Consider the following 14788-nt stretch of genomic DNA (forward strand, 5'->3'; position numbering starts at 1 on the left):
TGTTTTATCCCGGTACAAGTCTTTCTCTGAGTGGCCATCCTTTCTTAACGTAATGTAAATTTCATGCTCGTTTGTCCCACTTGCACAAAAAATATGGATACTTTGTGAATCTAGACTGCTGACCTAAACATGGATATTATTTTGAGGTCTGTACAGAGTTGCCAACAATACTCGCTATACTTTATTTTATTTAGCAACAACTCAAAATTCTCATGTTTTTTTAAGATGCACACATATACACAGCATTCTTCAGGAATGTTATTACAATACACCATTGAACTCCATTGAGAGAAATATTTCGTAAACTCTTTTATACTATGGATCTACTACGAAAATGTGGTTCCTGCAGCTAACAAATTTTTATCTTTAAATCGTGATCCTAAGATTTGTGCAACATCCTTCATTAGGCAAAAGTCAGTTAGTTCAGTTTGGATAAACGGTTGAGGTTGGTATATATTAGGATTGAATTCGTCTTGATAGATTTTTTCGTTTCAACTTTCATCTGATAATTGTGTTGGATGGTGTGAAGAAAAGGTGGAGAAATAGGGATTCCTGGTCCATGAGGTACAAGTCGTTTAGCAGACGGTAAATCAGGTTACTGAATTGCATGTTTATTTTTCGAATTGAAACCTTTGACATCGCAGGAGCAAAAGTAACAGTCCTCTTCCTAGTTTATTGCTTTCCTCTATACCAGGAATTCCGAAAGGTAAAGAGCTACGTGTATTTTTGTCTATTTTCTCAGTATCTTGACACACTGAAAGTACACTTTGTATGGAGCCGAAGGTTTATTCTGATCACCAAGTTTTACAGCGAAGTAAGCGGGATAAACTTCGGAATAAATCACCGCACACCTAACAAAATATATCAGGACTATTTTTACACTTTCTTAATAATATATCAATATGCTGACACTATAGGGAGTATAATGCTCTTTTTCCCGCAGCTAACCTTGCTAAGACTTTTTTTTATGTGGTTGCCATCTGTGATGACCGCTCCCCAGGTATTTAAAATCTTTTTCTACGTCGAAGTTGTGGTCATTAGTAGCTATGTTATGCCTAACTCTTGGTCTTGGATTTTTGATTACTAGCATGTATTTCGTATTCTCTTCATTTATTCGAAGACCCATACTACCTGTTTCCTCCTCAAGCTGTGAAAACACCTTGAGGACATCTATTGTAAAATGAGCGACTGCATCTAGATCATCAGCAAAGACCAATAACAGTTTTGATTCTTGATTCGCAAATCCCCCTGTCAGCTCAGACGATGTTTTACTTATAGCATATTCTAAGGCCAAATTGAATAGCAACGGCGGTAAGGGGTCTTCTTGTCTAAGTCCTGATGTTAAACTAAATGGCATTTATTATTAGGTGAAAAGTAAATATTATCATCAATGCCATGGTGGTCTAGGGCTATGAGCCTGAGTTTGCTTTCACTCGCATAGCCAAACCTTCTTAATTTCTCTTTCTATGCCAGCTTTTGAAGTGTTAATTCAGTCTACGACAATGCACTGCAAAACCAATTTTTCTTATTTTATTTGAAGTAATTGCTCAATTTAATGTTCCAGAAAATTTGGTATTGATATTAGGTATTACTTGAATGTTATTAATATCTTCTTTTTTATTAAGTGGTAGTTTTTTCATATTTATTTTGCAATATTTAAAGATCTACATTCGTGCAAATTCAAGGATTTTTTTTTTATAATAAACAAATTGTAAACAGAAAAGATAAGAATATAAAAACGTATTTTTTACTATTAATATTAAATTTTGTTTCAGGTATTATTACTACCCTAAAATGATATCCTTGTGCACAAATCCAGTCTAACTTATAGCGATTTCACAATATTCTTCGATCTACATATTTTCAATATGTCTGAATCAACTCCAATCTGTCGGTGTCGAGTTCTTTATCTTGGTTCCAGCGTGCCACAACAAACCAAGGATGGTTTACAAGGAATCCAAGAACCTCTACAAGAGCTTTATCCTGATCAAGGATCGACCGGAGCCAAGGGTATCGATTCTTGGTTAAGCGTGTGGTCGAATGGAATTTTATTAGAAAATGTGGATGAAAATCATAAGAAAATAACAAGGTTTTTTCCCATTGAGAGCTTGCATTACTGTGCTGCCGTTAGGTAAGTTATAAAGAAATTTAAATATATCAATACAAAAATTTATATGGTATTATTAATAAAAGATAATATTTTTCTTTTTCATTTTTATCTTCTTATTCTCAATTTATAAACAATTGTCCAACATAAAGTACTTAACTAACAGTAAGTTATTACATGTAAATAGGTTTCTTATATTGTTAAACCTTTTTTTTAATGTTACGTTTTAATTATGTTTTTAAGTAATTAACCTGAAATGACATTATTTTTTTTACAAATTATTTTTGAACCATTTTATAAATATTTGAACATTTGTGGTTAATTGCGAAAACATATATTACTATAAATATAAGACGCTAATTTTACTTATTTTTGGAAGTAGTCTTGATTATTTGCATATGAAAATTTTTGGTAATTCCATAAAACTTCGGTTTATATACACATCAAAATAATCTAGGGGACAAAATCTAAATGCGAGATTACATAAGGATTTCAAATAATTTATTTAAAATATTTTTAATAAAAAAGTTATAAACAAGTTTCCCGAATATAAAATAAACATTTTTTCTTAGAATTATCGCAATAGCTCTTAAGAAAATTAAAAGAGATTTCCATAAGTCAAAAAATGGTAACAAAAAAAAATAAAAAACCAATTTGTTGCCCCTCAACTCCCAACAAAGTAGTCTTTAGGTTAGGTTAGTATAGTGTATGACCACGGTTGTTGATTACTAGTCTACATCTGTAAGGCAAACTCATAATCAGATGGTCAATGTCTTGCTGCGGTATTCTGTTCCACTCCATTGAAAGGCCCTTAAACAGTTGCTGTCTTATATTGAACGCAATATTTTGTTGTAAAACGCGCCTACCCAATATATCCCATACATGCTCAATTGGATTTAAATCTGGTGATTGTTAAGGGCATGGTAAAACCTCAATTTCATTATCTTCAAGGAATGTTCGCACGATCGTGGCAGTATGCGGACGCGCATTGTCGTGCGTTAACTGAAATTAATTGAAACAGGAATAACTTTTGCATTTAGAAACTATTTCAGACAAACGATATTGATTCTTATACCAAGAGTGATGCCACCTCATACAATTATCCAGCGCCTTGCTCTCCATGAACCTACTGCAAACCTCCTATGACCAATCGTTCAGCATTTCTGGTACAAATCCAAATCGAGACTCATCTGTGAACAAAGTAGAGGTAAACTCACGTCTAACCCAATTTGCGTGTTCTTGTGCCCATTGAAGTCGATGAGCGCTATTTTCTTTGGATAACACATGTACTCTTACAGGTTTTGAACATTTAACCCTACTTTATGCAGTCTATTTCTAATGGTTTGGTTACTTTCAAACACCTCACCGGTCTCTTGCAGCCTCATTTAGAATTATTGTGATGCAGTTACAGTGCGATCTCGCAAAGCCTGCAACCTAATAAAACGGTCTTCAATCTGGTTGGTTATCCTTGTACACCCTGTATGACGTTTATCAACATCAGCAGTTTCTTGACACTTTAACCACAAACGGTTAATGACACTTCTGTTCATGTGGAGGACCTCAGCAACGTCTCTTTGACTTCGGTCAGCTTGCAGCATCCCGATAGCACGCCACTGCGTTTCGCCATTTAAATGATGTCTCTTCATTATTGGCAATTGCAAAACTAAATAAAAATGCACATAGACATCAAAAATCAAGTACCAATAAAGAAATATTACTTTTTATCTTATAGACAAAAAATGCATATTGAAGTTTTGTTAAAGTTTTTATAGCCATTCTTATCAGCATTAGCGACCAAGCTGGTACAATAACCGCGTTTGACATAAAAAATGAAAAGTTTTTGACCTTTTTAACCCTTTAATGAAATTAGGAAGTGGTTGCTTACGTAACTGCGACGATAGAGCAACGATTTCAAAATAATTTAATATAATCCTTAAATAAAATAAATGACATAAAAGCATAAAGTAAAGAAGATAGAAACGAACTAAACATACAATTCCAAGAAAATAAACCGGACAGTAACAAAGACGAGAAAAACAATATAAAATAGTAAAAATAACCATTAAAGAGGAGAAAAAGTACTTTTTAAAAAGGAAGCGAAGAAAGTATGGGTGACAACAGAACAACTAAATAAAATGATAAAACAATTTTAGTAAAAACAATGCCTCGTGAAATGTGGAACAAAATCAGACGGACAAAACAAAAATCAATATCAGAGCAATGGTCTGATAAACAGTCTGGTCTAATAAAATTACAATACACGTAAATCAAAATGTAATTCGGTACAGGTTGGAACAAATTATTTGTTTTATTTGTTTGATATATTTTTGGATTTGTTTGATATATTTTATATCAAAGTTTAAATGCAAACAAAAGATATTTTTTGTGTGCAAAAATAGATCATTTTGCACACAATTTACTTTTTTAGCTGCTGCGGATATTCATGTTTTAATGGAGGTTTATACGATTTTTTTCTGCAAAGTTGAAGGGAAAAGGGGAAAAGTTCCATTTAAAACTTTCTAAATTAAATTTGACAATTAATGCATTTAAATAATTATAAATAAAGCTTGAAAAACAATTTTGCAACCAATTATTATTTGCATTATAAATAAGCACTATAAATATTTGATTTTGCAGAAAAAGTTGCTTTATATTACTAATATAAAGCAAAAAAATTTGGTTGAAAAATATTCAATGGTTTATAAGATTTTTAATTTGTTAATAATGTTACTATTTTTTCAATTGCAAGAACGCGGTTATTGCCGATAGAGTATACACTTTTATAAGATCTCTTTTTTTTTGTTTTTATGTATATCTTCGACAAGTGCGTTGAGAAATCAAAATTTCAATTAAACTCCCCTCCAAAATGGCGTTTGAAAATTGTTCTAATTTGTTTTTACCTTTTTTCTTTATTAACATCGCAGGGATTAAAAATTCTGAAATACCGTTTCGATATTCGTGTTCCTGACAATTTTTGACACATTTAAAAAACTCTTAGATATACCTACTTACAAAGAATTAAACCTCTTTTTTGTGATACATGGTATACAGCCAGCTGCAGGAATTTATTTTCCTTGTGGATTTTACATTAAAAAAAAGTTTTTCTGGGACCATTTTTTGCTGAGAAAAAGATAGCTTTTCCAACTTTAAAAAATCATTTTTTTTTTAATTTTTAAATATTAACATTTAAAACTGCCTGAGTACATCTATCAACCGTACCACTTAACGACGCCATTTATACATATAATAAAAATTGAAGAAAATTTTAAAAAATAATGATTTTCGTAGCGACCTGAATGATTGTAAATGAAAACTTTTTGTCTAAAAGTGGTGGAGGCAGTAGATCCAAGCTTTCAAAAGTTAAACGCAAGACTTCAAATACACGTCATCAAATAAGTTTGCAATATCTCTCTTTGCAATGATTTTTTCTTTATTTGAGGTAGCATATAAAAATAATAACATCTGCATGACCCTGTTTGCAATAAATAGTCATTAATTCGTTATAAACAAACTTTTAGTTATGAAAATAATAACTACTCATTTTTGTCTAAGTTGTAAAACAGTTTACGAAAAACTGTCAGTTGGTGATATTTCCAACCTCATGTTGGTAATATCGCCAATGTATTTCGGATGCAATATGAACTTTTAAATGAACATCAATATTTAAAAAATAGATTTATTTTGCCAAAAACAATATTTATGCACAATTTAGACAAATGTAAGGTTGGATTTAGTCTTCGTTTGTTAGTCCAACGCACTCCTCATGTAAGTAACAAAAACAAATAATCGCATGTCAGCCACTCTATCCACTTTACAGGTCTTCCAGAACCAGTTCTCGTTCTTAGAAAAAAAAGTCCATTGACTGAAGTTCATGCGTAATGTTACTCAGTAAGCAATCTAGTATGATCCCGAGCTAATCTGCAACTTCAGCAATAGAGCAATCCAGGTGGAAAGAATCATCATCAAAAATCAATAGACAACGGCCAGTTGTTCGGTATTTTGCAAAATAGCCAATTAATTTTTGAATGCCCCAACGGTCATGCTGCCTTTGGGTGTGATCATAGCAGTCCCGCCTGGAAGTAATAAATCTGTCCGTTCTGGTTTTAGTCGTGTGCCTTTGAACAAAATTACTGGAGGAATGACGGCACCTATAGCATTACCACAAGATACTAGTGTTACATTATGTGCATGTACATTTGCTACTACGTGTACTTCGTTTAGCTCCTTTCTTTGCTAAAACTCTTTGTTGGTGATGCAATGTCAGCCGAAATCCGTTTTCGTCCATATTATATATACTTTGGGGTTTATCCATAAGATTCTCATCGATGAGTATTTTTTGAAGTTTTTGAAAATGGTCCTTGATGATGAATTTGTTTGATTTTTGAGATCTAGCAGGATTCATATTCTGTGCTTTTCGATTTCTGGTTTCTGGGTTCCTTTTAAGAAACTCTTTGAGCCAATAACGTCCTGCCATCTTTTTTCCACTGAAAAAAGATTTTTTAAAGATATTTTTCTTGATCTGAACACATTTGCGCAGCAATCCATATCTTTCGCTGTTCCTCATGATGTGACCGAGGTATTCAAGGTATTCAAGGTTTTTATTGTGGTTTACAGCTTGGTATGGATATTAATTTTCATAATTTGAACACCAACTACCTATTAATTATTCATTTAGATTACTCATTAAGTTGTATAATAGGTATTATCTACAACCGTATGGTATTAACGCCATGGCGCTATTACCGAACATTAGACCATTTTTTTTAAAGAAAAAAAAACTTATAATGTATATGTATAGCAATAAAGCTGATAGAAAATAAGCAAAATCGGTCTTCGAGAAGTTTGGGAAAAAATCTACCTGCGCTGTACGATTAAAAAAATTTTAAACTCGAGTAGCTAAACTAAAGTAGCTTGAAACCTAGTTTATATCCAGTAAAGCAACATATTTTGCGTGTATATTATCAGTTGCAAATTTAGTTAGGGAATGAAAAGCTAAATCCAAGTAATTATGGATAAGAAAGTGACAAAGGGTTGCAACCTGTACACTCTTTAGAAACACTTCATCCTAAGAAAAATTGTGACTGTCGTAAGCACGGCTTAAAGGCTTCTTCATCATACAGAACAAATAAAAAACCCCATATAGGACTAAGAAGAACTTCATATCCCTATTTTTCTTCTTATTTTTAACTAATAGTCTAAATAATTGGTCCATCTCCATTGACTATAATATAAAAAAAAATTATTTTAAATCCTTTTCAAAAAAACTTTTTTTTTCTTTTACCAAATCCCTCGATAATCGTACCTCATTGTCAATAAACACATGTACGAAAGCAGGCCACATCTGGAACTATGACATTCAACAACGGATAGCAGACAACTGACAGTATACTAATGTGGTTTGACCGTTAAAAGAGGTCAAACAAAACATCCAAATGAAGCCATCGGTCAAATTAAAAAATCACCGAAAATTAAATAAATGAACAATAGTGCTCGCACACAGTTTTTCTTGTGTTTTTGTTTTTTTGTAATTTTGGTTAAATATTAATTTTTTAATATATAAATTAGTTTCAATTATTGTTTCGCGGTTATCTTTTGTGCCAATATTTATTTATCACAATATTGGTCAAAAAAATTGTTTATAACAAACTAATGAGTATTTATTTCAAAAAGGGTCATGCCGACATTATTATTTTTATATGCTATCCCAAATAAAAAAAAACATTGAAATTGGTCCCTTATTAACAAAGATATTGCAAATTTTTTTAACGACGCGGATTTGAAAGTTTGCGTTCAATTTTTGAACGCTTGGATATACTTATCCGCCACTTTTCAGGCAAAAAGTTTTCATTTAAGGTCGCTACAAAAATCATTGTCTTTCAAAATATTCTACAATTTTTACTATATGTATAAACGGAGTTGTTAAGTAGTTGGGTTCATAAATGTACTAGTTTTAAGTGTTAATATTGATAAATAAACAAATTACGAATTTTTAAAGTTGGAAAAACTATCTCGGCATAAAATGGCCGTAGAAAAACTTTGAGTGTGAAAAATTGTTAGGAACACGAATATCAAAATTTTTAATCCCCGCGACATTATTAAGGAAACAAGTTATAAAAAAATTGGAACAATTTTCAAATTCCATTTTGGAGGAGAGTTTAATTGAAATTTTAATTTCTCACTGCATTTGTCGAAAACATAAATAAAAACAAAAAAATGAGACCTTATAAAAGTGGATACTCTATGGGCAACAACCGCGTTTTTACAATAATTGAAAAAATAGTAACATTTACTAAACAAATTAAATATTTCATAAACTGTTGAATATTTTTCAACCAAATTTTTTTGCTTTATACTGGTAACATAACGGAATTTTTCCTGTAAAATAAAATATTTATAGTGCTTATTTGCAAATGCAAATAATAATTTTTTGCAAATTTGTTTTTCAACCTTTATTTATAATGATTTAAATAAATTAAGGATCAAATTTTCTGTGTGATCAAAGTTCTGTTACAAAATTACCCATTTTTCATAATTTAAACAATGATCCCGTTATAGAAATCATATAATTTTTTGAAAATATCTTTTGTTTTCACCTAAAACTTCGATAAAAAATTTGGTCCCATCTGTACCGAATTACATTTTGATTTTATTTAATTGGATCAGGCTATGTAGGGAAGCAGAGGGGATATATAGAATTCAATTCAATTTCAATGAGAAATGTAATTAACGTAACACGCTGCTATGGGAAAACAAAAACCAATTCGATAAGACAAAATAATAAAATGTTAACAGATAATGATACTGATAAAACTGAAACAGAAATAATATAAAGATGGAAGTACTACTGAAAAAAAAATAAGTCATAGAAGAAAACGAATTACAGGTTCTAATTACATTGGAGAAATAACAAATGAGGAAATTGGAAATTAATTAAAGCATTTAAAAATTGTAAAACCGCAAAAACGGACAATACAACTGTTGAGCTAATAATGATATTTATTCAAAATCAATAGAAACGTTACAGAAACTGTTAATTAAGATATGAATTGACGAATAATTATAACAGTCCTAACTCTCGTATCTAGAGTCGTTCCCAAAATCCTTTCGTATAGCATAAAATTGGAACCCTTCGAAAATTCCTTCTATTGCATCAATAAGGCGGAAATTGGTAGGATATTAAGTAGAATATGTCCTACCAGCAAATATATTAACTTCATGAAACTATTCTAAGGATTTGGAGACAGACTATAACACGCAAGAGAGACAACAGAAAATAGCTATAAACAGTGAAGGAAAATAGGTTTGTGTCTTGTCTTCCACATTCAGACAAATATTACTTGGAGTCTGTATAACTAATTAAAATACCTCCAATTTTCATATATTGCCATGTAGACGATTGAACGAAGATGTAGATGTTTGTCCTTACACCTTTGTCCTGATGGCTTTGTTTCACGCACCAGTAATAGGTCGCTGATTTTTTCCCTTGGGGAACAAGGTTTTTCCTTAGGGAAATAGGTTCACTTTATATATATATTTCTTTGAAGGACCACCCAGAAAACTGGGAAAAATGAAGATTCGAAAAGAACGTTTGAACAAATATATTTAAACAAATACAATGTATTTTAAACGCCGATAACTTGCATATGATACACACTTGTCGGTGATACAATATTGACACGAACTTATTAATATACCGACTGGTTTAAAACACTAATATGCCGCTAGGGCGAGTAGAGCCTGACGCTCCTTCAGTGCTGGAATTTGAACTGATACTGATGTCCACTCTCTCCCCTCAATCACAAACATTCCGAAATCTCCCCCCTGACCCCTCGACGTATTAAAAGATATGTTTATTTTTCAAATACCTTTAACTTTCAAATCATTGATAAAAACTACCTGATAAGGGTATTTGTCTCAACTTGCGGAATTTTGGAATGCGTCAGAGGGTAATTTGGAAAATACTAATCCTTTCATTGTTACGATTCTATGAAGGTTTTAGAAACTTGTGAACTTGTGTAGAAAGTTATTTAAATGCAAGATAACGGCGCTTTACAGATTATTAGTTAGTACAAAGATTTTTTATATATCTAAACTAATATACAGTATGATACAAAAATAAACTAAATAATATGATACAAAAATAAACTAAAAATATTAAGTATTGTTGTTACGCAACATAGTCCCCCCGTTGATGTGACCTACATCTAAATGAGTATGGGGTAAAGGACATACTTTAACAACAGATCTTATAAATGTTCCGTCTTTAGTTCTTAGTTTTACAGTTCTAACCCTGCCGTCTTTACCTGGCAGTGTTTCGATTACTCTTGCCAGTGGCCATTTTAGAGGAGGAGCGTTATCATCGATTAGGAGTACAAGATCATCGACTTTAATGTTTTCTTGGGGCAGAAACCATTTGGGCTTATTTTGGAGGCGATTTAAATAATCCCTAGACCAACATTTCCAGAAATGCTGCTGAATTTTGCTGCATTTCTGCCACAGTGATAAACTATTTTCGGATTTTGTCGAGATATCTTTTTCTGGATAGGAAGTCATGCTGCTTCCAATGAGAAAATGAGCGGGGGTTAGAAAAGAAAAATCATTTGGACTGTCTGACAATGGACAGAGGGGTCGTGAATTTAAAAAAAGCTTCTATTTGAGCCAAAATAGTGGTTAATTCCTCAAATGTAAAAATATTATTGCCCATCATCCTTACTAAATGATACTTGCAGCTCTTTATAGCTGCTTCCCAAATTCCACCCTGATGTGGAGATCGACGTGCAATAAACTTCCACTCAATTAATGTTGAGGCTGCGAATTCTTTTATGGTAGGTAGAACATCCGTTCCCATAAAAAAGTCATAAAGCTCTTTTAACTGATTACGAGCTCCAAGAAAGTTGGACGCATTGTCCGAATAAATGGTTTTAGGAATACCTCTGCGTGAAATGAATCTTTTTAACGTTAGTAGGAATGCTTCGGTGCTAAGACTGGACACTAGCTCTATATGGACTGCCTTAGTGACGAGGCATACGAATACTGCTATATAAGCCTTACAAATGGGAGCACGTCGCAGTTTTGAAGATTTTATTTGAAATGGGCCCCCGTAATCGATGTCGACATTTGTGAATGGTCGAGAGACCTGAAACCGTTCTTTGGGTAGATCGGCCATTATTTGATGAGCTGGTCTTGCGTTAAATCTGTAACAGTTCTTACATTTGTAGATGATCCTCTTGATTTCTCTCAGTCCATCAAGAGGCCAATAAGTGAGTCTAATATTTGACAATGTATTTTGAGGGCCTGTGTGCAATAGGCGAATGTGTTCTCTTTCAAGTAACGATCTAACTACCTGGCATTTTGTAGGAAGAAGAAGTGGAAATTTTTGATTATACGAAACATTTGCATTGCGAAGTCGTCCACCAACTCTTATTAAATCAGATGCGTCTATAAATGGATTCAATTTTAAGATAGCCTTATTTTTTATTGTTTTTTGATGCTTTAAGTCTTTAAATTCTGATTGAAAGAATGTTAGTTGAATGATTTTAACTATTCTCTGCTCGGCTTCTATTAATTCGGAAGCCGAAAGTACACCATTTCTTTTGTTTTCTTTATTTTTAAGGTTGTAAATATACCTATTGCAATATGCAATTACTCTTTGTAACCGAGTGAAAGATGAGAATTTACAAAAAGTTGTATATAGAGTAGGTTTCGAATTATTTACAGCGTGTAAAGTGGCTTTTATTTCAGGGATATCTGTTATATCAATATTTGGAACAAATTCATTAAATTTAGTGGTTGCGTTCATTAGAAAATGGGGCCCATGCCACCATAATGTATTGTCTACCAGCAGGGCCGGTGTGGTACCGCGAGACAGAATATCTGCTGGGTTATCTTTAGAACTTAAGTGACTCCATAAATAAGTTCGCGTTAACTCCTGTATTTGAGTTATACGGTTTGCTACGAAGATTGACCAACGAGAAGGGTGAGAATTTATCCATGCAAGTACAATTTGGGAGTCTGTCCAGAGCCTAACCGAAGCTATGGAAGAAACCTTTGGTGAAATAATAAGAAAGATATTTGAAATCAGGGTAGAAAGCAAAACAGCCCCTAATAATTCAAGTCTGGGTAGGAAAATGGTTTTTAGCGGAGCTACACGACTCTTTGAAGTAATTAAGTTGCATGAAACGATTCCATTTTCATGTAAAACCCGTAAATAAATACAAGCGCCATATGCCTTCATACTTGCATCGCAGAAACCATGGATTTCAATTCGAGAAATATTGAGCGGATTGAGCAGAGGTCTAGAGATTGTGAGTTTTGCAAGATCAGGAATGTGAGCTAGAAAATTCAACCATTCTGATGAAATTTCTCCTGTGAGTTTGTCATCCCAATTTAAGTTACATATCCAAATTTTTTGCATTAACAACTTGGCAGATACAGTAATCGGATTTATTAGACCAAGAGGATCAAAAATAGAAGAGATAATTGATAGAACTTCTCTTTTTGTGTATTTTGGTTCACTAGAAATGTCAGGAAGAGAGATAGAGAACATGTCAGACTGAGAATTCCAACATATTCCAAGAACTTTATTTGACGAATTGTCGGGTTTTATTACATAATTAGATTTTTGAGATTCAGAGGAAATAGAGTCGAGAAACTCGGAAGAATTAGAACTCCATTTATGGAGTGGTATCCCAGCGGAATTTAGACTCGTAGAAAGTTGCTTATAAGTCTTGTACAAAGTCTCGATATCATTTGCACCATGTAAAATATCATCTACATAACAAGAATTTTCTAGAGCATCAGCAGCTAATGGGTATTTTTCTTTATTTCGAACTGCCAACTCTTTAAGACACCTAGTACTTAAAAAACTAGCTGAGTTTGTGCCGTAGGTCACGGTCTGAAGTTCTAGACATTTTAATTCTTCTTGCGGGGAATTGCGCCACAGAATGTTTAGTAGAAATGTCTGTTTTGGGTTGATTCTTATTTGCCTAAACATCTTTTCGATGTCGGCGATAAGCGTATATTTGTAAAGTCTAAAGCGAACTAGAATTTCAAACAAATCAGGTTGTACAGTATAACCTTTGAGCATAATATCGTTGAGAGACACATTTGAGGTTGATTTCATTGATCCATCAAATACAACCCTGAGTCGAGTAGTTAAGCTATCATGCTTGAAAACACAATGATGTGGGAGAAAAAACTTATGTTCGGACGATTCATTAAGCTTAGAAAGGGGAACGTATTTACAATGCCCTAAAGAAACATATTCTGATATGAATTCTGTGTACAGATGCCGTAACTCGTCTGATTTGTTAAGCCTTTTTTCAAGATTGAAAAAACGTCTTTTTGCCAAATGAAATGATTCACCTAATTTTTGATATTCATTAGGAGTCTTCAGAGGTAGGTCTACTTGAAATCTGCCACTAGGAAGAATTGTTAGTGAAGATTTGAATATGTCCTCAGCTCGCTGTTCTGAGGGAGTTAATGTTTTTACATGAATAGAAGTGAGTGGTTTAGTCTCTTCTATTTCCCAAAAATTCTTTAAAAGAGAATCAAGATCAGCAGTTTGTACGTGTAACGAAATATTTGAATAATGTGAGTGTGCATTATTCGTTGAAGGAGTCGCGTTTGATCCTAACATTGTATAACGAGAGTATGGGATATTTCCACCTACAATCTAACCCAAATGAGTGTTTTGAAGAATAGGAAGGTTGGGGCCTAATTTTATTAAGCCGTAAGTAACTAGGTCAAAATAAATATCAGCTCCTAAAAGCATGTCTACGTCCGACGGGGTACAGAAATGTGGGTCTGCAAGTTTTATATTTTTTGGTATTTTTAATAAATTTAAATCCAGCGCGACTTGTGGATGCTGGCACGTAATGCTTTCGAGGACAGCACAGGACAGATTAAAGTTTTTACCAGGATATGTGTTTGAATAGATTTTAAGGTCTACCATCTTGTTTGAAACAGAAGAAGTTTGAGCTATACCTGATATTTGAAGATTTCTGGTATAGGGTGAATAACAAATTCTTTTGGCTAACCTGTCTGTTATGAACGAAACTTGGCTACCGGAGTCTGTTAAACAACGAACAGAGATGGGATTGTTTTCAACATCGTAAACAGTTACCAAAGCAGTTGCGAGTAAAATTTGCAGATTGTTCGAATATACAGAGTGGGACGAAATATTGCTCGGCCCTGGAAGATTTTGCGTATCTGGTAAACCTTGCGGAATTGCATTTGGAACAGAGTTGTTCTGCGAATTTGCATGAATATTCTCCAAAGTGAATTGAGACGAATGCTGATTTGGACGTTGATGACGTGAATTCCGAACAAATTGATTTTGGGCGGGTTGACTTTCATAATTCGATCTATACGAACTTTGCCGTGAAATATTTTCCGACGGGTGCGAAATGTGAAGCAAAGAGTGATGTCTCTTATTGCAGGTTTTGCAATTCGAAGATGAGGAACAAGAATTAGACATATGACCACTAGCAAGGCAATTGAGACAAAAACCTTTGTTTTTTACTTTTTGCATACGCTCTTGAGCGGACAAATTTAAAAATTGTTGGCAAGAGTATACTTTATGTGAGTTAGAATTGCATACGAAACATTTAAAAGATGTATCTCTATTATTTATAGAAATATGAAGAGACGGTTTTGATTTATAAACTGTTTTCTCTTCAA

General features: G+C 33.1%; 2 protein-coding genes across 2 annotated transcripts in view; one reads left to right on the top strand and one right to left on the bottom strand.

Annotated features, from left to right (window-relative positions):
- The window catches only part of LOC140434702 (uncharacterized), an 86864-nt gene that overhangs the window by 37601 nt on the left and 34475 nt on the right, over positions 1-14788 (top strand). Inside the window, exon 2 of the mRNA XM_072523151.1 lies at positions 1776-2131. Within this exon, the coding sequence (XP_072379252.1) occupies positions 1869-2131 (263 nt within the window). The 5' untranslated portion in view covers positions 1776-1868. The remainder of the gene's footprint in view (positions 1-1775; positions 2132-14788) is intronic.
- Positions 953-1357, bottom strand: LOC140433746 (uncharacterized). The gene has a single exon (XM_072521723.1). The coding sequence runs from the start codon at positions 1355-1357 to the stop codon at positions 953-955; it is 405 nt and encodes a 134-aa protein (XP_072377824.1).

The sequence above is a fragment of the Diabrotica undecimpunctata genome, chromosome 2 (genome assembly GCF_040954645.1).
Source record: "Diabrotica undecimpunctata isolate CICGRU chromosome 2, icDiaUnde3, whole genome shotgun sequence".
In the NCBI taxonomy this organism is placed as follows: Eukaryota; Metazoa; Arthropoda; class Insecta; order Coleoptera; family Chrysomelidae; genus Diabrotica; species Diabrotica undecimpunctata.